Source organism: Corythoichthys intestinalis, chromosome 6, assembly GCF_030265065.1.
Source record: "Corythoichthys intestinalis isolate RoL2023-P3 chromosome 6, ASM3026506v1, whole genome shotgun sequence".
NCBI classification, from domain to species: domain Eukaryota; kingdom Metazoa; phylum Chordata; class Actinopteri; order Syngnathiformes; family Syngnathidae; genus Corythoichthys; species Corythoichthys intestinalis.
The window spans coordinates 20703529-20728732 of NC_080400.1; the positions used below are offsets into that span (position 1 = coordinate 20703529).

The 25204-nt window shown below is 41.1% G+C and overlaps 1 protein-coding gene across 1 annotated transcript in view; it reads left to right on the forward strand.

Annotated features, from left to right (window-relative positions):
• si:ch211-286b4.4 (SCO-spondin) overlaps window positions 1-25204 on the forward strand; it is a 213633-nt gene that overhangs the window by 141306 nt on the left and 47123 nt on the right. Inside the window, exons 71-80 of the mRNA XM_057838220.1 lie at window positions 5781-6001; window positions 6081-6227; window positions 6372-6536; window positions 6649-6800; window positions 10694-10862; window positions 10976-11084; window positions 15533-15669; window positions 20119-20244; window positions 20678-20857; window positions 21500-21724. Coding sequence (XP_057694203.1) covers window positions 5781-6001; window positions 6081-6227; window positions 6372-6536; window positions 6649-6800; window positions 10694-10862; window positions 10976-11084; window positions 15533-15669; window positions 20119-20244; window positions 20678-20857; window positions 21500-21724 — 1631 coding nt within the window. The remainder of the gene's footprint in view (window positions 1-5780; window positions 6002-6080; window positions 6228-6371; window positions 6537-6648; window positions 6801-10693; window positions 10863-10975; window positions 11085-15532; window positions 15670-20118; window positions 20245-20677; window positions 20858-21499; window positions 21725-25204) is intronic.

The window sequence follows — 25204 nt, forward strand, 5'->3', positions numbered from 1 at the left end:
TGACTCGTTACAGGAGTGCTGTCAGCATTGCTGCAGAGATTGAAGGGGTTGGGGGTCAGCTTGTTAGTGCACAGACCATACGCCGCACTGTACATCAAATTGGTGTGCATGGCTGTCACCCCAGCAGGAAGCCTCTTCTGAAGACTGTACACAAGAAAGCCCGCAAACAGTTTGCTGAAGACATGTCAACAAAGCACATGGATTACTGGAACCATGTCCTATGGTCTGATGAGTTGAAGATTAATTTGTTTAGTTCCGATGGTCTCAAGCATGTGTGGCGACCAGGTGAGGAGTACAAAGATAAGTGTGTCGTGCCTACAGTCAAGCGGTAGGAATGACCCCGCCCCACCTCTTCAATCTCTGCAGCAATGCTGACGGCACTCTTGTAACAAGTCACATGACATTTTGGAGGGAAAATGACAAGCAGTACTCAATTTGGACATTTAGGGATGTATGTAGTTCCCATGCGGTGTACTCATTTTTGTTGCCAGGGGTTTAGATATTAATGGCTATATTTTGAGTTATTTGGAGGGGAAAATAAATTAACTCTATTATATAAGCTGCACACAGACTACTTTTCATTGAGTCAAAGTGTCATTTTGTCAGTGTTGTCCCATGAAAAGATATACTAAAATATCTGCAGAAATGCGAGGGGTGTACTCACTTTTGTTACACTGTACATATTTTCCTCACTGTATAGCTGCCACTGTCAAGTCAAACCTGAAATACTGCAGTTCCACACCTGTACACCAGATGGCGGCAGAGGGAGATTCAACACAAACACTGGTTACTTCACTGCATCTCTCCTATTGAAAACACCTGGGTGCATTAGGGTAGCCACTCACAATTCACCAACCACTCTCATTTAAAGCACCTGGGCACCAGTGCAGTCAGAACACTAAACTCTTACAATTCAATGGAAAGACTGCTGGTAAGACCATTCCTTGCTATTATGTTTATTTGGTTTGCATTGAGTTTGGTTGGTGGCTAATGGTGATTGTGTTAAATAATATTAACCTGGGATGTTTTAAACTTAAATTGTGTTTTACTGAAAGCATGTTCAGTATTATATTGTATTGTTGATTGATTTAACACTATATTTTCTGTGCCTAGGTTTATAACCTAAAAAGAAGCTAAAAGCAAGAAGTTCTCCAAAACAAAAGAAAAATAAAAGGAGATAAACATTTTGAGTTGTCCACGTCCTTTCCCTTGAACAAAGCCTTTTCAAGTTTGGGCAAGAGTTGAGGTTCCCAAAAAATTTAGAACTTGACAGTTTTAAACCACAAGAGCCTGGACCTGAAGATAAACTGCTTCAGACATCCAGAGACAAAAGTGGGCATAACTAAATTCCAAGATGGCAGAAGAACTCCTGGGGAAGACTGTCCAACAGCTCAAGAAAGCCAGGAGCACAGCCAAAGCCTGCCTGACCAAGCAGGCCAACTTCATCACAACAGCACGACAGCCGACATGACTGAAACTGAGTTAAAGGAACAATTCGCCAAACTCTGAGTGTTTCCGGCAATTTCTGGATGCCAATGAGGACTACGCCACCGGTCTGCTGGCTAAGTTGAAGACTGAAGAGGATGAAGAAGGACCAATTTTTTACCTACGCCGAAAGGCTGAGTTACACCAAACTGCCAAAGACGCCGAGGTGAAGTTTTCAGAAGTAAGAGACATTGTCCAAACAAACCTCTGGGCGGGGTATGGCGAAAACGAACTCGAAACCGCCATCATGGCAGCCGAAAGTGCATGTGACAAGGCAAATGATGTAGAAGTGGCAAGCAAGAACCTAGAGTGCTATGAAGTACACCTGACTCTCATAGAAGAGGGCATCAATGAAGTCACCGCTGTGAAGGCAGCCTGGGAGAAATGGATTCCCGAGTCTGAAAGAGAGGACTTTCAGGCCAGAATGAAGGGACTAAAGTTATCTAGGAACAAGCTGAAGCAGAGGAAGGCTGAATTTGTTATTTCACGGAGGATTGAAGAAAACAGGGCAGCAACTGAGGACCCTGAACGTGTGTGAAGAACAGAACCAATCCTAGCAAAACCTATTGTAAAGATAAAAGCAACTTCCTTACCCATCTTCAGTGGCTGCAAAAGAGAATTCCACCGATGGAGGAAGGACTGGGAAAGCCTTCAAAGGCAAGGCGAGCCAACCGGATCAGCTGAGGTGAGGCGAATTCAGCTCCTGGCAAGTGTCGATGAGAAAATCCTAAAAGACCTCAGACTCTCAACCCACAACACCGCTGTTGAGGTATTCAGAGTCCTGGAGAGCAGGTATTGCAACAAGTCAACCATTGCCATTGAAATTCTGGAAGACCTGGAGAAGACACCTCAAGTCAAGGGGAACCAACCACGGAAGGTAATCGATTTAATTCAGTCTGTTGAGAAGGCCCTTGCTAACCTCACCGAGTTGGGAAACTCAGGAGCCATAAAGAACCCCTTGGTGATAAAGTCCATAGAGAGCAAGTTACCTGATTTCAGCAAAAGAGACTGGCTTACATACATGGTTAACCCAAGACACAACGTCACTTCCGACAACCACTTTGATGAGCTCCTAAAGTTCCTGAAGAACCAAGAAGAGATCCTTGAGAGGCTCGAACAATTAAACACTGTTGAGAGGATGGAAAAACCAGACCATCAAGAGAAGAGGTCAGAAAAGAAATATGCCTCCACCAGAACCACACGGAAAGATGGCTGTGTTGTCTGCGGCGAGACAGGACACAGCAACAAGATTTTCTTCTGCAGGCAATTCAGAGGCCTGAAGCTTGCCGAGAAGAAGGCGACAGTAAGAAGACTGGGAGCTTGTGGCAAATGTCTCAGACACCATGATGATGATGATGGAAATTGCACAGACACATTCCTCTGCAGAAACTGCAAAAGAAGAGGAGACTCCTCAGATCATCACTACCTCCTATGCTCAAAAGACGAAAAGAGTGACAAAGAACAAGAGTGGAAAAGGCCACAGTCAAAGAGCCAGATTCACAAAAGAACAAGAAGAATTACTGTGTGAACTCACACCCGAAAATGCAGAACGGTTCAGGAAGGCTTTTTCCAACAAAACTGCAGCAACAAACAAGACCCCAGGCCAATCAAAACTACTGCACAGAAATGGGCTCTCAGAACTACCAGTCATCATGATGCTAATGAAGGTCACAGCAAATGCAGGCCAAAAAATCGGGGCTTTGATCGACCTGGCATCGGACACAAGCTATATAACACACAAAGCTGCTGAGAGACTTAAGTTGCAGAGGGAAAAGGTCACTTTAATTGTCCATTGAGTTAGCGGAATGACCATGAATGTCACAACCTATCGATATCTTCTGCGAATCAGAGTCAAGACTCTTCAAGGGACTGAAAAAGCACACCAACTCATCTGCTACGGTCTCGATGAAATCGCAAAGGTGCACAAAGTCATCGAGCCTGAGAAATTGCAAGAATTCTTTCCAGAGGTTGGACTTGAAGGATTGAGACGCCCAGAAGAGGTTGAACTTCTCATCAGCCACCGCGAAGGAAGACTTGCGCCTCAAAGAGTGAAAGTCATCGGAGATCGTCTTGTGGGACAGCCCTCTTGGAAAAACGGTAGCAGGAGCACACCCTGACCTATGTGAGGAAGTGGACATGACTGCACATAAGTCAGACTCATTTTGCTCGTTCCATGAGGACCGCTGCTCTCAGGTATGAAGAAGTCGTCAAGAAATCAGCAGGTGATATAGCCCAAGTACCACAAAACGCAAAGTATCCTTGGACCGTTGACCCCTCCTCTCTCTCAAATAACCAAGCAACTGTGCAAGCCTCATTCCTGAAAGCAGAAAAGCAACTTTGTAGAGATCCCAAATGGCAACAAGCCTATAAAACTCAGATCCATGAGACTGTTGAACGAGGTACTGTTCTCAAAGACCTACAAGATAATTCTATAGGGCAAAATGGCCCTGAATTCCTCCAACAGCCAGTAGAGGCGGGGCCAATAAAATCAGCTGAAGAGGTTGCAACTCCGGCCAGAGAGAGAGGGAACAATAATCAAAGGAAAACATTCTCGGCAGTACTGACAAGGGCACAAGCCAGGCTGAGCAGCCAAATGGTCCCCCTACAATCCCTTCAAAATCCTCTGGAAGTCTGCAGGACACAGCGATCCACAGGACCCCGTCTGGCTCGGAGGTGACACAGCTCACTGACTTGAGAAGGCTCAGCCACTTCACTAAACCGGTCCGAGCTGTTCAATCAACTGAACCAACCATGCATAAGGCAAAGTGGGAGGCAATACCCCCAAAACAAAATACTCAACCAGCTGAGCTCTCTGTTGGAGAACATAAGGATGCTAAAAGAGACCTGGTCCTTGCTGCCCAAAAAGAAGCAACCTTCCTTGACAGTACACTTAGCAGACTGGCTGTGTACAAAGAGGAATCTGCACTCATGGTTTGTGGTAGAAGAATCCAGTTCTTCAACGATGACAAAACCACTGTGCCAATTCTTCCTCATCTGGCTTGGATATCCACTCTTCTTGCAAGAAAGTGCAAGCAGGCCATGGGAGATCTTCCACTGGAAAGGACAGCACCTGATACACCATTCCAATTCACAACAGTGGATGAAGACCAAGTAAGAAAGAGAGTGCGTCTGAAGGTTTGGGGCTTCTGCTGTATAGCGTCAAGAGCGATCCATGCAGACGTTGTCAAAGACCAGTCATCAGAAAGCTTCCTATTGGCCTACAAAAGACTCACGGCACTAAGAGGACGTCCAGAGAAAATGTGGTCTGACCCTGGAAAGAACTTTGTGGGAGCCAGACCTGCCCTAAAGGAGCTCTATGAGTTCTTAGACCACCTGAACAAACCAAAGCTGGTGAATGAGGCCACATAACAGAACAGAATGGAGCTGGAAATTCAGCCCCACAAACTCTCCTCACAGCAATGGGGCTGCTCAAGCCGCTGTTCATACAGTAAAGCGAGCACTGACCCACGTTGGAAGAAAAAGGAGAAGAAGAAGAAGAAAAAGCATCCCAACCAAACGTAAATAACTGTTGCCGTCGAGCAGAACCTGAATCGTGGGAGCCAAAATTGGAACGATGACCTCCTTGGGTTTAAGAAACCAGGAGCTCAAGTGGGAGGTGTCAAGTCAAACCTGAAATACTGCAGTTCCACACCTGTACACCAGATGGCGGCAGAGGGAGATTCAACACAAACACTGGTTACTTCCCTGCATCTCTCCTATTGAAAACACCTGGGTGCATTAGGGTAGCCACTCACAATTCACCAACCACTCTCATTTAAAGCACCTGGGCACCAGTGCAGTCAGAACAAACACTCAACTCTTACAATTCAATGGAAAGACTGCTGATAAGACCATTCCTTGCTATTATGTTTATTTGGTTTGTATTGAGTTTGGTTGGTGGCTAATGGTGATTGTGTTAAATAATATTAACCTGGGATGTTTTAAACTTAAATTGTGTTTTACTGAAAGCATGTTCAGTATTATATTGTATTGTTGATTGATTTAACACTATATTTTCTGTGCCTAGGTTTATAACCTAAAAAGAAGCTAAAAGCAAGAAGTTCTCCAAAACAAAAGAAAAATAAAAGGAGATAAACATTTTGAGTTGTCCACGTCCTTTCCCTTGAACAAAGCCTTTTCAAGTTCGGGCAAGAGTTGAGGTTCCCAAAAAATTTAGAACTTGACAGCCACTAAATATAGATTACCAGTTCTCTTGTATTCCTATCATCACTCATGGAATTACTGTAGTCTTGTCTAATCAATTTACCAATGTTTTTATCTGCTTCTGCAAATAGATACGTTTGCCTCGGCGGCAGCCCCAGTCCTACCCCGTCTGACGGTTCCCATGGCTACCCATGCCCTGCCGGCCACAGCTGTCCTGTTGGCTCAGCCAGAGAACTGCCATGCGTGCCTGGCACTTACAGCCCGACATCCGGAGCCGCCGAGTGCTTACTATGCCCTCGGGGAATGATGTGCTCCTCTTTAGCCACCCTGGAGCCTGTCATCTGCCCACTCGGTAAGCTGGAGTCGAGTGTGAGTCAGATCATTAATTATTGTCTTTGGGCAGCTATATCACCTCAATATCAACTCTGTAGGTCACTATTGTCCTGTTGGAACAGCCCTCCCTCAAGCTTGCCCTTTAGGGACGTTCAACAATCAGACAGGTGCACACTCCCACTCAGTCTGCAGAGCTTGTCCTCCTGGATTTTATTGCGGCACATATGGAGCCTCATCACCCCAAGGTGCCTAATTTTGCCTTGTCCTTCAAAAGATAAACAAAAAACACATTCTATCATTTTCTTTACTATTCAAACAGTGTAACAAAGAAATAACAGGCGTGAACAGATGGATAGAATGATTTATAATGTTCCGTTGATTTTGTGTAGGTTCTTGTTTGCAAGGCTTTTCCTGCCAAAGTGGAGCCATAGGACCAACTCCACAGAACTCCGATAACTTCCCCGAGAATGGGCCTTGCCCTTCAGGTCACTATTGCCCAACTGGGTGTCTCTCTCCAGTTCCTTGCCCTCTTGGCAGCATCCGCAACACTACCGGTAAATTATTCAGTTTGAACAATGTTTGTTGCTTGATTTAAAAATTATATGCATTTTTAAAGGGGTATTTTGATTGGATTAAATTCGCTTTACCGTCCTTATTTTACTATAGGTGGTGTGTCAAAGGAGAGTTGCTATAGTTGTCCTGCAGGTCATTATTGCTCTGCTGAGGGTCTTGCCAGCCCAAGTGGGCATTGTGCGGCTGGTTTCTACTGTCCTTATGACTTCTCTTCAACCACTCCATTTTCCTTCCTGTGTCCTAAAGTAAGTCTATTCAAGGCACTATCATCTATTGGACCTTAACTGTTTTCCAGTGTAGTGGTTCCCATTCTAAATTAAAAAAAACTCTCACAGCACACGCCAATCAAGTGTCACAAAACATGATGAAATTATTCACAAACTGACTTGGTCATGACAAATAAGAGTCTTGTACTAGATGCATTATGAAATAATAAAAATGCATTTAAGCATACCAAATGGCAAAATTACTCCATAATGGTCAAAACTATCGACTTCACCTTTACTGTCGAACCTCCCGAACGATATCTTATGCCACCGTAGTTAGTCAGGCTTTTGTCATTTCCCTGCCCCCGGCAGAGAATGTAAGCAAAATAGGAGGCGTAACAGTTAGCTGACATGCTAACCCGAACCGAGTGACGTCTGTCTTATTTTCGCTTTTCGAAGCGTAAAATCACACAAAACTAGCCCGGATCAGTTCACACGGCGACAGGGTTGTCGAAAGTCTTCGCCGATCTGCAACCCGCCCGGCAGCAAGCAAGTTACAGCTCGTTCCCCTGCTGCGGACAGGAGAGCTCGCCAGGGAAGCAGCTGGAGAGTACCGCCGGACAAACCGGCCGACATCGGAGGAGCGTGTCGCTGCCACATGGTCAGCACGATGGCGTAAAATAATGCTTTACTACACGGCGATGACGTAAACAGAGAGCGGCGTGCATGGCAGGATGTGTCTGAGGAGAACTTTTCTACATGTTTATCCATGATGAAACGTAAGTCAATAGTCCTTTATTTGAAGAAAGTTTGTAGTGTTTACTTTGTCAGCGATGTATTCGTGGCCATTTTTAACGTAATTTTTTTAAGTTCCAATTTCTGATGGGTTGAAAATTTGACAGAACACCGGGCACACAAAATGCAAGCCAACTCCGTATTAAAACGTGTGCCATGATCCCAGTATTTGACATAATACAAAAAACGATGTTTACTCACTTCCTCGTAAGTCCAATGGTCCCACAGTCGTAGAGCTTGTTTTGACCAATATGGTGAACGGGAACCTTTTGAAACCCAAAAAGGCTCACACACCTTTCCCTGGTTCAGCAACAAATTTCTGCAGCCATTTGGCTGGAATGATGCGAAAAATAAACAAATTATTCCGCAAAATCAGCTGAATCTGCAGTTCATCTGCATGCTATAAAGCAATGCTGTATTGTGAGATACTGACCCGGCTGATGTCACATTCGCATTTGTCTTAAACCCAAGACTGATGCCGGAAGTCTGTCATTTTCATGGCGCAGGATTCAAAAATTTAATATATAAAATGATCGCTTCCACACACATCCAAGCGGTCCATTTCATTCAGGAGCATAAAACACTGTGTGAAATATGAAATAAACTTTTTTTTTTTTTTTTGGTGTCATACGCACTTCAAGGGCTAAAAAGTAACAAAATAATCCAGCAATACAATGGCATTGCCAAAAGATATAAAAATATAAATCTTTTATACTCCGCAACACTCCTGGAAACAGCGGGAGAGGTATTACTGTAAAAACTACAGTACTGTAACATGTTTGGAACTTTCGATCAAATAAAAATAATAGGGCTGTCAAACGATTAAAATTTTTAATCGAGTTAATTACAGCTTAAAAATAAATTAATCGTAATTAATCGCAATTCAAACCATCTCTAAAATATGCCATATTTTTCTGTAAATTATTGTTGGAATGGAAAGATAAGACGGATATATACATTCAACATACTCTACATAAGTACTGTGTTTGTTTATTATAACAATAAATCGACAAGACGGCATTAACATTCTTTCTGTGAAAGGGATCCACGGATAGAAAGACTTTTAATCCATAAAAGATAAAAGTGAGTACAAGTTAATAGTTTGTATATTGTGACTAAATATTGCCATCTAGTGTATTTTTTTTAGCTAAACTTAATGTTTGAATAGCGTATTATTTTGCATAGCTATTTTGATTGGGAATGCCAGATCTCTTCGCATTGAGCGCTTTTCTTTTTGTGAAAGGAATATTTGTTGTGCTTTCACTAAATGATATTGTAGCGATTTAAATGTTAACTGCCCAAATGCATGATGGGAATTTGAGCAACCATGAGTCACAGTGGTTGCTGCAAATGATATATCTTCTCTGCGTTGAGTACAAAACATGGTGTTAAGTTAAAGATCATTTCTAGTTAAACTTCCCCATGTTGCTTGCCATAATAGTTGTAACAATTGTGGAAAAGGTGCTGCTGCGTAACCCATGAAATAGCGTGGCTCCAATAAATGTCTGCGTTACCAATTCATCCTGCTAGGTAATTGGTAGAGCTATGGACCCCATTTGACCGGTGAATCATGTTGGCTCATTGTCGTCAGATGGCTCGGATCGCCAGATTACCTCCTGAGGAAGACGGCGGCGAACATATAAACACCGAGAGGCATTAGATGGCTTTTTGTGAATACTTTTATGAACAAAACAAAAGCATGTGGGGAACGCAGCACTCGGGCCTGCGCTAACTGCGCACTTTCTCTACTCTCTCGCTCGACCACTTTCTTCCTCACTCCTCAATCTGACGACGCCGGTCACATTGAAAATAACAGCGGCAACACCTGCGTCCACTCGACTTGCTTGTCTCTGCCCTTCGCTCTCAATATACTTCAAACGGCGCCATTGTAGTCTGCGGCAATGCTTGAGTGGGTCGTTCCTTGCATGCGTTAATTGCGTTAAATATTTTAAAGTGATTAATTTTTTAAAATTACCGCCCGTTAACGCGTTAATTTTGACAGCCCTTATATATATATATATGTATATATATTTTTTCGTATCGGATCGGGACTTTGTATCGGCAGATTCTGCAAATGAGGCGACTCGGGACTCGGACTTGGGTGCAAAAATATGTATTCCGGACATCCCCAATAAAAACATGTTTATTGAACTTCTGAACTGCTACCAACTGACTGAGCATTTTTCAGCATGTTCAATGGGGGGAAAAAAAAGATTCTTTCTAAACATAGAACATGCTTAATGAAATCACATACAGTAATTACAGTGGTGCTCTGAGATATGAGTCAACCAGCTTAATAGTTGTTCTTTGTCCAGGGGATATTTTGAGATATGAGCACTCTATGATTTGAATCTGTTCCATGACCATGCTTGTTATTTAAACATTAACACATTTTTGGGTATTTTAGGCTCTTTTTAATAAAGTTTTGGGGTGCATAATGCCTAACTGATCTGTTTTTCTCTATCACGTCAAGTCTTTGAATTATATAACTATTTTCTTAAATTAATTACAAAAGAATTAATGAGTTTAAAAAATTAGTTCATTTTAATTGTCATTCACGGAATGTTTAAACAGCAGGGACGATGCATAACGTTTTGGTACACTGATTCAACTGACTCACGCATTGGCTACAGAATAGAGAAATCTGATTAAATTAGCACATTTCATCGAAAAATGTGGGTTTGAGAAATATGTATGTATATACATACTAGTATGTATGTATGTATGTATTGTGTGTGTATATATATATATATTATATATGCACATTTGAAAAACTAGATATATTCCATCATCATTCATTTTTATTTGAGCATGTTGTTACACGACAGTAAAAAGGATGTAAATGTGCATTTATACACGTTATGGTGAACAAAGATGCTCAAAAGGAGCGGGCAGAGTGCAATAAGGAAAATAGAGATATGCAATTAAATATGAAACAGACATGAGTGCAATATTTAACACTATTATGGTATGTCTTTACAAATTGTATGGCTAATATCAACATAGTAGGTAAGCACCTTAAAACTTGTTAAAAACAGCTGTCAGAACCAAAAAACTTTTTTTTTTTTTTTCTCCAAATTTATGCCCAGTCTTATCTTTATGCTATGTTTTGAATGCTTTGTATGGTTCTTTTTAAGGGCCACTACTGCCCACAAGGTTCCGCCTTTGCCTTGCCATGCCCCAGAGGAGAGTACCAACCAAATCCAGGCTCAGACAACTGCATCCCCTGTCGACCCGGCTTCTTTTGCGAGGAGGCCATCGATGGAGAGCCTCAAATCTGTCCACCACATTCCTTCTGCCCAGCAGGTAATTTAAAAACATCAAATTGTCAACGTATAGGATCGTATAACCCTGTTTTTAATATAGTTGGTCATTTTAAATTTACTTGTAATAATCTCTTGTATCTAATTTCTTTTCAGGTACCATGGTGCCGCATCCATGCCCTAATGGGTCATACAGTGATCCAAACAAGAGAGGACTACACGAGGCAAGAGAATGTTTATCCTGTCCCCCAGGAAGGTTCTGCAGGTAAAAAACAAAAAAACAAAAACAAAAGTAAATCCTGGTACAGTTCACACATGACAGCACTTTTGGATGCCCAGGCAATCAGCTGTGTGTGCATGCACCTGTCACAGACATGTGACGTGACCTTCTGTCAGGCAGCCAGTGCTTGTTGGCCAGAAGGAAGCACAGATGCACTGTTAGCACGCACACAGTGGCATACACGCTCAGAGGGAAATAATCATGTTTCTGCTTTGCTTACACTCGCTGCCAGAACAATAGCCACGTTTACATGCTGACTTTTATTCATACCGATTCAAATCATTCCGAATGGAAATTTCACATCAGCTGTTTACATGTCACTTCATCTATTCCGATCCAGCGTTTACATGTGACTGCCTTTATTCCGAAAGGACGTTTGACAACTGCCGTCTGACATGCGCAGATTAATCAAAACAAAGCGTCACGTTGCAAAACATGGAGATCGATCGTCAGATCAGCTGCTGTTTTAACTTTTCGAGTGGAAACAAAACTTCAGAATGATACGCCGTTCATTTAAAAAGTTGTGTGGGTGCGCTGTGCGTGTGCTTGGAAGCCATGTTGCAAGTGACGTTACTTATGTCACCGAGTGACGTCACCACGTCAGTACGGAGCATGCGCAGAAAGAACGCAACCAGACACCATTCCGCTTCCCTGTTTACATGATATAATTGTACTTCTAATCGGTTTGGGAAAAGGAATATTCCACCCCTGTGAATCGAAATGAAATTCCATTCGGTTTGGGCCTGTTCATTCCGAATGAGGTGTTTATATGGAACACATTTATTCTGTTTGAACAAATATGCCGATTGTGATTGGAATATTTGGCTCCATGTAAACGTGGCAATTGTGGGCATTCTGCCTTCATGCACAACCAAGTTAGCGCCTTAATGGTCATTTCTGTAATGGGTTCAGCATGCATGGAGGTTAAAATAGTGACGATTTAAAAAAACTACACAAGGACTAACAGCTTTTGTATCAAGGGTTCAATCCTGGGCTTCGGTCTTCCTAAGTGGAGTTTGCATGTTCCCCCTGTGCCTGCGCGGGTTTTCTCCGGGTACTCCGGTTTCCTCCCAAAAACATGCATGTTAGGCAGATTGAACACTCTGAAATGTGCGTGAACAGTTTTTGGTCTCCTTGTGCCCTGCAAAGGGGTGGGAACTGATTCCGGGTGTACCCAGCCTATTGCCCATAGTTAGCTGGGATAGGCTCCAGCCCGCCTGCAACCCTTGTGAGGATAAGTGGCTCAGAAAATAAATGGATGACACCAGATTGGTGCAAAGGTGGTGTCCTGTTTTGTTGGAAAGAAATCTTGCACCCACTGTGGCCTGATGTGGAATAATTTGGGGACCCCTGTAGTAAGTGTTTAAATGATTCCCAAACAATGTGCACATCAAATCAAATCAACATGTTCTTACTATAAATATTAGGGTTGTTCCGATCATGTTTTTTTGCTCCCGATCCGATCCCGATCGTTTTAGTTTGAGTATCTGCCGATCCCGATATTTCCCGATCCGATTGCTTTTTTTTGCTCCCGATTCAATTCCAATCATTCCCGATAATTTTTCCCGATCATATACATTTTGGCAATGCATTAAGAAAAAAATGAATACAACTCGGACGAATACAGTATATACATTCAACATACAGTACATAAGTACTGTATTTGTTTATTATGACAATAAATCCTCAAGATGGCATTTACATTATTAACATTCTTTCTGTGACAGGGATCCACCGATAGAAAGACTTGTGACTTTGTATATTGTGACTAAATATTGCCATCTAGTGTATTTGTTGAGCTTTCAGTAAATGATACTGTAGCCATGCCCAAATGCATGATGGGAAGTGGAACCATGATTGTGCATAGTGCGACCAATTGATATATCTTCTCTGCGTTGGGAAATAACATAAGGTGTTAAGAAAAAGATCCATTGCTACCTTGCTTTCCACATTGCTTCCCATGATATTTCTAATTGTAGGGAGAGGGATTGTAGGGCTTTAGCCAATTAAAAAAAGGCTCCAAAGGCTGCCAAAATTCATTCTACTCATTTTACGCTGCCTTTTATCTCTCTATATAGGTAAAACTGCGCCATTACAGATTGAGTGAGACAATGCGTGAGTGTGTCGTGCAGTGCATGCATTAATTGCGTTAAATATTTTATCGTGATACATAAAAAAATTAATTACCGCCGTTTTTGGGATAAATTTGATAACCCTACCTTAAGCTTAAACTAAAGACTCTGGATGAGTGTAACATATTATGTCTGTAACGTTAAATACAATTAGAAAATGATTTAATTAAAAAAAAAAATATATTTAAAAAAGGCATGGCCGATATTTTTTTGCCGATTCCGATACTTTGAAAATGACGTGGTCGGACCCATAATAAATATCTGCATATGTTTTTCTGGGTAAATGGAGCGTACTTACCATAATTTTTGGACTATAAAGCGCACCTGACTATAAGCCGCCGCCACTAACCCACCAAATTTGACACGAAAACGACATTTGTTCATAGATTTGGACTATAAGGCGCAGCTGTTCTCATTTCATTATGGAATATTTACACCAATATATATTAACCGGTAACAATTTATTTGACAGCGGCATCATAAGACTGTCATAAGACCAAATGAACCACCACGAAGCTTTGAACCAATTGGCTGCAAAGCTTCATTGCTTCAAGAAGCTTCATTTGGCCATAACTGCTCCCTTGGGGGAGACAGTCAACCAAATGGAGTTAGTGACATAATTTGCCGGATGACACTTCATGACATCTTTCATAAGCATTCGGTAATGCCCATGATAGTGACATGTCATGATTATGACGGTCTTATCACAGTCTTTTGACGCCACTGTCAAATAAAGCGTTACCTATTAACCCAGCACTTCTCAAATGGTGGGGCGATGCTAGGAGTGGTGCATGTGAGCACTGGGAACATGTTGGGTTTTTTTTTTTTTTTTGCCATACTAGAATAAAGTGTACTTGCACATCCACTCAGTGGGTGGCAGTGGCGCTCTCATTTTCAGAGTGCGCGCAGTATTTTTGAACTAAGCAAGAGCACACAGAAAAGATGAAGAAAAGCTGTGCGCCGTTTCCGAAAGCCGTTTTCCGACCGGACTCACGCAGCGACCCACTGTCTTCTCCGATTCTCACGTGTCCGCTCGAGAAGTGCCATTTTCGGCTTGGGATCGTCACGACGACCGCCCTCACCTACGGTTCTCCCTCGGCCGCCGAGAATGCGCTTTTTCGGGCCATTTGCCTTTTGGCTTTGACTTTTAATACAGTGGGAGAAGAGGAAAAAACACTGTTTACTGTGTCTAAAAAGGATTATAGCGGACAGCCGGAAGCCAGATCAATTAAGACGCCACTTAAAGACATTAGACCCCAATTTTATTGATGAGCCGCTTGATTGTTTTTCAGCGAAAACGTGGCGAATATTGCCAACTATCGTCCCGCTTTGTCCGTGTTATATCAGTAAACCAGTGAGCACTGTTAGCATGCTCAGTGTTAAATAACCCCACACCTTTGCAAATGAGGTGATACTGTGAGCAGCGAAAATAAAAACTGTCCAAACCGTCTGTCCAAAGACACTCTTCCTTTTGTCCAAAGACACTTTTTTTTTTCTTCTATTCAGTTTTGTTTTTTCGGTCAAATTTTTTGACATATTGTCTTCGTGAGTTAATGTTTCTAATCTTTTTTTTTTTTTTTTTTTTTTTTATTATTATTTACTGATTGTATGACATTTTATTTTTCAGTATCAATGGTCAAAAGTGCACCTTGACTGTATTTTTACAATGCTGATGTGACTTTTTTTTTAATTCAGGCAAATTGATGCACGTTAAGTCTTTTCTGTTACAAACAAAACATTGTTAATAAAGTTATACTTTATTCTAAGTTCATTTATATTACAATTTTTTTCTTTAGTAGAAAAAGGACACAATGTTAGGCAGATGTGTACTTATAATAATTTTATAGACAAATGATACTATTTACAGTGGCGGCAGAGAGTTTGGGGGGGGCGCAAAATATTTACATCTTCCTTGGGGGGGCGTACCAGAAAATAATTCAGAAGCACTGTATTAACCCTAAAAAAATCAACAAATAAGCCGCGCTGGATTGTAAGCCACAGGATTCAAATGAGGGCAAAAAAAGTAGCGGCTTGTAGTCCGAAAATTACGGTACATAGTGCATTTATCTACTTATGCCCAAAGCGCTTTACATTAGCACACATTTACCTTTTCACGCACACATACACACACCAATAGTGCTGCTGCCATCCATGCAAGGCGCTGCCAACCCATTATTCTCAAATAATCACTTCTACAACATTTTTAGGAAATTGCAATGTTATATCACTGGTGAGACACTTTTAGAACAGGCCTGTGGGCTGCTCGTGTGTATTGATGTAGGCATGTTCTCCCTTCAACAGAGCTGGTAGGATACAAGGCATGTGTGCAGCAGGGTATCTGTGTGTTTCTGGGAGTGCAGATTTCACACCTCAGGGATCAATACCTGACCCGACCCTGTGTCAGTGGGGCATGCAATGTGCTGGACCATGTCCACCAGGTAACACAATATAGCTATGAAATACAATTTCTTGACTCAATGCATATAACCATATTTAATTTACACTGTTTGAAACCCTGTAAAGTAAATTCAGAGATATATTGATTGAAGATGACTGCTCAAAAATGTATAAAGGCAGGTATAGTTGGGAGAATTTAGAATTTTTTACTTTAGAGCACCTTGTCATGACTACGGGTTAATAGTGTCACAATTTTAAGACCTCTTTAAAAACTATTTCTCTGAAGAAATCTGATTATCATTACCGATTGGCAGTGTTGTTAATAACGGCGTTAGTATATAACGGCGTTACGAACGGCGTTATTTTCTTCAGTAGTGAGTAATCTAATTAATTACTTTTCTCATCTTGGCAATGCTGTTACCGTTACTGAGGCGGGAAAGGCGTGCGTTACTATTTTGGTTGACTGACGTGGGAAAAGTTTGAGAAAGACGGACTCACGGAGACGAGAGAGCAGAGCAGGAGTGGGGAGGAGGCATAGGAGGGTGACGCCGTTGCAAACGCGATGTCACTATGCTAGGTGGCGCCAACTGAATGTAGCCGATAGCCTACAAACTACGCCAACATGATGCTTCCATAGATATCACATACATACAGAACTAGATGCAAATGACAGACACGGCTGCATTAGCAACATGTATAATAAAGAACGAGATGCGTTAGTAAACAGCCGCCATCTTAAAGCAGTAGACCTCTCAGGAAGGCTCTGTTGTAGAGAACGTTCCTAGCGAACCTAAGTAACTTTTTATCTAAAATGCTCCTAAATCGGCAAAATTTTTACATAAATCTGTCTTTAAATGATGAAATAGTTTTAAAACTTACACATTTCAAAAGTAGACAGAAGGGAACGAATGCTATAACGGGAGCAATTTTAACCACTTTAACGGTTGATTCGCAACATTAAATGACTTTCACACATAGCAAATGTTACTATCAAGTTATCCCAATATCTGCAATACCCCCTGTCTAGTTAAGTTAAGGGTAAAGAATTGGGCTAGGGACAGTTGTCCCCAAAAAACTTTTAAACTGACCTGTTTTTTTTTTTCTTTGAAAAAAAAAACATGAAAATTATCACCAGTTACTTTGCCAAGTAACTAATTACTCTTACATTCAGGTAACTGAGTTACTAACGCAATTACTTTTTGGGAGGAGTAATTTGTAACTGTAATTAATTACTTTTTTAAAGTAAGATTAACAACACTGCCTATTGGGTGGTGTAAAATGATTGATTTTTCGACACTGTTGATTTGACGTTTAATCCTTCTTCAATGAAAGGATGCATCCCCACCAACAGTATCGCACTGGATTAAAGACGTGTTATTCCACCTCAAACTTAAAAAATAAATATGTGGTGGGCGGCTCTGAACAAAAATTTCCTCAGGTGTGAGGGGTCTTTCTAAGATATTTTGATTATCCTTCAACATATAGAGAAATGAACATTTTGTTGTATAATGGCCAGTGTTGTTAATCTTACTTTTAAAAAAGTATTTAATTACAGTTACAAATTACATGAGCCATTCTTCAATGTCACACCAAATATGTTTAGAGTAACTGATTGAATTGAACTCTTTTTCATTAAAAAAAAAAACCATAGGTCATCCTTTTTACATTTTTTAAAAATGTCTCCTGTAATGGTATCCAATATTTAACTTTCAAACACTGAGTAAAAAGCCTTTTTTCTGTTGTACGGAACCGTGACTTGTGTGTACCATCACACCCCTAATATATATAGATTGCACATCTATGCACATTTTTCAGTATGCAGGTGAGGCTTGAATCTCTTCCTTCCTCTATCTTTGCTCTACTTGTTTTGATTAAAAACAAAACACACAACAGTTTATGGATACGTCATTCAATAAAAGTCCAGGACAAGTGACTATTTTTGGTAATAAACAAAAAAACAAATTATTATTATATTGTAGCATCTACAAGGACAGCACCCACTTGGTGATTATATTGCTTACTGAGCAGGAAAACAGTCCATTATTTTCAATGAATTGTACCCACCTGAACGCCACGAACTGTATGTTAAAAACTTTCCCGAGCATATAATATGACGCTCACCACGCTAAATGCTAATGCTAGCAAGAACGCGAATGCTATGCTAACACTTCAAGCGACCTGGCATTGCGTCTGCAACGGCGTCACATCCCCTTCCCCTCCTCCTCTCTCCCGCACTGCTTTCTCCGTGTCTCTTAGACATTTCTCGCGTCATTCAACCAACGTAGTAACGCCAAGTAACGCACGCCCCCTGCATCCTCAGTAACAGTAACGACGTTGCAACAATGGGAAAAATAATTAGATTACTCACTACCAGTGTTGGGCACGTTAAAAGTAATTAGTTATAGTTACTCACTACTTCTTCCAAAAAGTAACTGAGTTAGTAACTGAATTACTCTATAGGAAAAGTAACGGGCTACCAGGGAAAGTAACTATTTCCATTACTTTAAAAAGAAATAGTTGTATGTCAAAGAATTTGAAATTTTCTGAGCAGTATTCAAGTCAGTTGAATACAGAAGAACAGACAGGTAGTTGTGTTATAGAACCTTGTATTATTTATTGCACCTCACCAGCAACAGATTTATCCTACACTTGAAGTGCAACAAAAATAAATAGTAAGATTTTTCGCCACTAGCTTTGTGGTAGCGTGTGTAGTGTAGGTGCTTCAGCAAATTTGAATTGCTTACCACAGATGTCGACAAAAGCTTTGCCCTGGGACATAAATTACACTTTACATGCACATTCTGTCCTTTAATTTTGACCAACTTGAAGTAGTGTTTATATCTCCACCTCGTAAAGGACAAATTTTCCTCTGAATCTCTGCCATCCTATCCCTCTGCATCTGTTTTGCGTGTGAGCGCGCGCTGTTCCGGTTTGTGTATGAAAACACCGGCTCTGATTGGCTTACAATGACACATGACTCTTAACCCTTAGCCAATCACAATCACTTCCATCGCATCTATCTTGAGGGTGCATTCAGGTACCCTCGTCTCCCTACTCCTCCCGTCCCCCTCAAAGTGTCTGCCATCCTCAAGTTGGAAGCAGCATTCTTGCTAGCTGACAGTGGGGGATAGGAACGAGGCTAGCATTCAGGTATAGCAAACACAGACACGTTAGCAAACTCTCTCATTCAGGAATGTCCAAAGTCCGGCCCGGGGGCCAAATGCGGCCCGTGGTCAAATTTCATCCGGCCCCCAGCCTCTGTCATAAAATCAATTACGTCTGGCCCGGACACAGTCTTAATAAATTGGTCAGCAGTACTGCTACCAGCATATGAAGTAGCTTACACACTAAATGCTGCTCCTCATTTACCCACTAAAATGCAGCAGCACTCTAAGTAACATTAACCTGTGTGACCCTTTACTTCAAAATTTTCTAAAATGGCGACAATCAACAAAAAAAAAAGTTGACTGCGACGGCCGACTGATAGGACGGATAGGTGGAAATTGGACTATTTGTTCACTAAAATACACAACGACTGTGTCTGCCTCATTTGCAAAGAGACACTCGCTGTTTTTAAAGAGTTTGATGTGAGGCGGTATTACCAAACAAGACACGCTGACATGTACAACAAGATTACAGGGAAGATAATCAGCGAGACATTGAAGCAACTTGAAGTTAGTTTAATTTCTCATCAGCAGTATCTCGCAAGTGCCCAAGAGTTGTAAGAGAACGCCACAAAGGCTAGTTGCGAGATTGTTGAAATTGTTGAAATTATGAATTAAAAAATTATAATAAAGCAAATGTGACACACAGAATGGCTTGCTTAAATTTGCTTAAATATATTGTTCTACGTAAAGGACGTCAACCAAAGTCGGCCCCCCACATTTTTACCACACCAAATCTGGCCCGCTTTGCAAAAAGTTTGGACACCCCTGGTCTAATTAAATGAGCAGGGACAAACAGCCTGGAGTCATAAGTACGTGCGCTATTCTCGAACCTGAACGCACCCCAAGTGTTGGATGACAAATAAACAGAGCAGAGTAGACTCTCCACGGCTGGTAGTTTCTTCAGTTTATTCAGAGTAAGTAACGCACCGCTTTTGACCGTCAGTAACAGTAACGGCGTTGTAACGGCGGAAAAAATGAATAGATTACCCCGTTACTGAAAAAATAACGCTGTTACATGACGGCGTTATTTATAACGGCGTTATTCCCAACACTGCTCACTACTGACAAATATAACGCCGTTAGTAATGCTGTTGTACACTAACGCCATTATTGACAACACTGATAACGGCAGATCCAGAGTGTATGCTACTGTATACTAACGGTCTTAATTATATGTGTTTGTTTTATGTCTGTGACTTTGAGGTTTGTTTTGTTTTTGACTCATGACATTCGAAATGATCATATTTATTTTAGTGTGTTTCAAGGTGACCTTGTTTGCCCGAAATGTGCATTAATTTTTAAAATTTGTATTCTTTATTTTAGGCTTCTACTGTCCTGAAGGAACAGAAAAGGCTGTGATGTGTCCTGGAAACACCTTCAGAAGTAATCATGGTGGTGCAAGTGCACAAGACTGTTCAGCATGTCCAACACGGCATTGGTGCCAACCTGGTATTATTGCTCATCACCAACCGTAAATTATGCATATGCTTTAAATTGGTAACACTGAAATGTAATGGAATCCATGCAGTTATTCATTTCACTTCAGCTATTAAAACTTTTAATCCCTTTGCCTGGAAACCAACATAGCCTTTTCTTTGCTGCCATGCGGTTAATGGAAGTCAGCGTGCAGCAGGATCCGAAGCTGAAAATAATGAGAAGGGGACGCATATAGTAATAAGAATAAACAAAAAAATAATAGTAACAATAAATGAAAGCCATTGGAGCACTGTTTTTGTCAAGGCAGCGTTTGCGTGTGATTAATGACTTAATGAAACCAATTTTTCAACTTGGGTGCAAGAAATGTAACAAACTAAATAGTGCGATGAAATAGTCTCCATCTATCATTCACTCAGCCATCGAAAGCCAACATTCTTGTTTACAGGGGAACCAAGCCCTCATCTGTGCCCTGCTGGCCATTACTGTAACGCTTTTCCCAGAGGTGACAGTAATGGATGGAGCGGACCCAAGCCGTGTCCTGTGTACACTTATCGTGCCTCTCCGGGTGCAGGCAGTAAGAGCGACTGCCTTCCCTGCCCTCCTGGTTCCCATTGCAACAGCACAGGTGACTCACAAAGCATCTCAGACAATGAGCACTATTCTACTCCTTGAAATGTTAATTAAAGTGGCAGTAGACTTATACATAATGTTAATTAAAACGATGAATGCAAATTGAACACGTGTGCTATATCTTGTAATGAGGTGTAAAATATTGCAAAGAGCTATACCAAAATAGGCCTGTCGTCTGCATGAGATTACTCAAACACATTTCAAAGCGAACTGCTTTTCCATGTTATATTAATTTCAGTTTGTATGCATACTATTATTCTGCTGCCTGAGCCTGTGGCAGAGATAACATAAGTTTTATTATGATGGAAAGCACTGAATTTGAAACCCACACCACCTGAGGTGACACATATGATTGAGCGGTGGATGTGTAACAGAAAGACTTTCCTTTTAATCTGTGCACATATGCTAAATTTCTAGAACTGAAAGCATATTGTTACCATATCTAAAAGGTGACACTCTCCTTCTTTGAATTCAGAAATGAAGTCCAACCGATAGAAAACAACATTAGCGAGGCTCTTTTTTGATAAGCGTAATGTTTCAAAACTTTCAAATATATGATCTTTATCAATATGCTCGTTTTTCACAAACAACGATTAAATGACTACATTGGATCATGTAATCTACAAATGTTTTCCAGGGCTTGCAGACTATTCCAACAGCCCCTGCCCACCTGGATTTTGGTGCACTGGTTACGGCCCGCCCATTTTCTGCCCAGCGGGCACAAAGAGGATGCTTCCTGGTGCTGCTGAACCCAGTCAATGTGAACCTTGTGCTCGGGGGACCTATTGCCCAGACCCCCTGGCAATGGGGAAGCCCAATGTGGAGGGGATACCGTGCAGGGCCTCTTATGAATGCTCCATCGGTAGGTTCAGCCATGCATTTGGTAATGTTGCCATACACTGTCCAGTATGAGTGGGGATCCCTGCGTACCTCACGATACAATACGATTTGTGATACAAGGCCATAGGCTTCATAATATATTGACGGGACACAGGCGGGGCCGATTAATAGGGGGGGCCTATCTCCATCAAAAGCTGACAGAGTGGAAACACAAAGAGCTTTTTACGTTGAAAATTCTTGTAGATAAACGCTTAAATCCCTCAATTATTTATACAGTAGATATGTACGTAAAACAGTCTCTCGGTTAAAAGAAAAAAATACAGGCAGTTAGCATTCATTTTACGTAAATATGTCAAATGTGCTGCTAGTCTTTAAGCCACTGTAGCGCCGCCCTATCACTAAAGAGAGCTTTTTACGTTGAAAATTCTTGTGAATAAATCCTTGAATCTCTGAATTCTTTATAGATATGGACGTAAAACAGTCTTGATTTTTAGTTAAAAGCAAAAAAAAAAAAAAAAACTGGCAGTTAGCATTTATTGTTTACGTAAATATGTTGAATCTGCTGCTAGTTTTTAAGCCACTGTGGCGCCGCCTTATCACCACAAGGAGCTTTTTACGTTGAAAATTCTTGTGAATAAATGCTTAAATCCCTGAATTCTTTATTGATATGAAAGTAAAACGGTCTCGATTCTTGGTTAAAAACAAAAAAACGGGCAAATATTGCGAATTATGACGCCAATGCTGTAGCGGTAATTTTAATTTCTTTCACAAAGTTTTAAAATGCATGCATACCTTGAATCCTCGAACAAATCACTCTTGAGACAATCCTTCCTGTTTGTATGGGTTTCATACTTTTTCAACCTAAAACCGGCAATGGAACGCTGCATGTGAGAATAACTGCGACCGACTTCGACCGACTGAAGTGGCATGCGGGACGGCCCCCCACTTGAAGGCGTGGCGCAGTGTCTGGGGAATGTTTCCTGTCAATATTATGAAGTCTGACAACGCTAACAATAATGATTATCTCACAGTATGGTGATAAAACAATTATCGATACATGGGTCAGGAAATAAATCTACAATATTATACTATACATGTAATAAATAAAAAATAAAAAAACCAAGCTCTTTTCATCATTCTGCTGTGAGGTAAATCGAGTTCATTACAGTGGAATCCATTTCATTGAATTGCTGCCATCCCTTTCATTTCAAACTGATTGGACGTCTATGGTGACGACCAATGAGTTTAATATTGGGGCATGTCAGGTCATTGGATATTGATTTTCAGTCAATTTCTTTTGATTTTGATGCATTTCTGGGTCACTTCCTGTTGATTTTGTGTTACAGAACAGGAAATGACCTGGGTATCTTCCCAAATGAATAGGCAGTGACAAAATCTCAACAGGAAGGGACCTTTAAATGCCTTAAAATAAACAGAAAGTGACCTGTAAATACCCTGAATATCGGAGAGAATAAAGGCTCTGGTTTCAAATAAACTAACGTGTATTCGCCCCTCCCAGTCTAAATGGATTGGGCATCTTGCGCGGTCAGTGGCAGCCACTGAGTTGACAGAGGTTGCGTTCCAATCACGGTTTGAGTTGCCCTCGCTAAATTTTCCTAAGCACTTGCTATGACGTCACACGGAGGCCACTTGGAGGGAAAGTGGGCATAGGGGGAACGAAAGACGCAAATGGAACACACCTGCCCTCGTTCATTCACAGGCAAGAAAATCATGGAACAACCACAAGGTGCTGGAGTAGCGCTATACTGCCTATTCCAAATCAGTGGAGCCTCCGGAAATTCTTCATAGGGGTGGCCAAATGGGGCCATTTAAAACCTTGGGGTGGCACACCAAAAAAAGCCATAATTTCAGGTTTTTGCTGTGTTGTAGTAATAAACATGTTAGTAGAAAACTGTCAAAGACTTCAGGACATGCCTACTGATATACTTTGGTTGATTGTGTTATATTGTATTTTGTATACTATTGTATTCTGTTAATGTAAATGTCCTGTCAACATTTTGAGTTCTGCGGCTACTACAATCGGACAATATACTGGTGAGTGGGGTCGCCAACAAATTCATTGGGGGGAGCCTTGGCCAAGCCTGGCTACCCCCTGGTGGCAGCATTGTTCCAAACCACACAAAATATACAGCGACTCATGTCAATAAGACGGAGACATATTCTGTGCTTGATGGCAATACCTTGGTACACTCTAAAAAATGATTCATGAGGCTAGTTGGTATGACTTGAAAACATGAGCTTTTTCAACATAAAAATGACTTTTTTTTTTTTTTTACTATTCATTGTTTTATTAAGTTGGTAACTTCTTTTATGGAGTTAATCAAAATTAAATATTAAAGACGTATTAACTTAAAAGTATATTGTTTTTGAATAAGCTTTTCTGCTTTCACGTAACAAAGGGAAAGATTAAGTGAGTGAAATTTAATTTCTATTCCATTATTAAGTTGGTGCAACTTCCTAAATTCCCATCACATGTACATATTACCACGGGAAAAGAATTGGCCATTTTCTGCCTTACAATATTTGCAGTCAGAAAGAAAATGAAAACAGATTTCATGACCATACATCAAGCAGCATACTCAAAAAATTACAAAAATGTTTACAACATTTAAAGAAATTATCTTAAAACGGGAGTTACTTTTCAATCACCCTATATTGTTTGTACATTTGCAAACATTTTGTTGTACACTTGTTTTGCACTGTGTGTTGTTGTGCCATATCTGTGTATCAAAGTACTGGAAGTACACTTTTCGTTTATACCTGCACCTGAAGTGAACTGTTGACAATGTTTAGGATGTTTATATTGGTTTTGCTCTGCACTTTTATTTTGTCCATTCTTTTGAGTTTTGAAATATATATTTTTTTCCAAATAAAACTGGAGTTGCCATGTCCATTTTATTTTAGAAAAACAAGTTAGTCTTAGGCGGCACGGTGGCTGAGTGGTTAGCACGTCTGCCTCACAGTTCTGAGATCAAGGGTTCAATCCCAGGCTTTGGCCTTCCTGTGTGGAGTTTGCATGTTCTCCCCGTACCTGCGTTGGTTTCCTCCGGGAACTCTGGTTTCCTCCCACATCCCAAAAACATGCATGGTAGGCTGATTGAACACTCTAAATTGTCCGTAGGTATGAGTGTGTGCGTGAATGGTTGTTTGTCTCCTTGTGCCCTGCGATTGGCTGGCAACCAGTTCAGGGTGTCCCCTGCCTACTGCCCGTAGTTGGCTGGGATAGGCTCCAGCACCTCCGCGACCCTCGTGAGGAAAAAGCGGCATGGAAAATGAATGAGTTGCTCTTACCAGTACCATTTTGCATCAACTTTTGAGTTGAGAAATTAAAATGAAGGAGTTATAGCAACCTAAATGAAGTAGTTTTATTTCTTATTAATGCTAAAAGTTGGACTTAAAAATTGAGTTGGTTCTACACAATAAAGCTTGTGGAGGACAATAAATAATGATGGTTCAACTATACTAATTGAGTTAGTCCAGT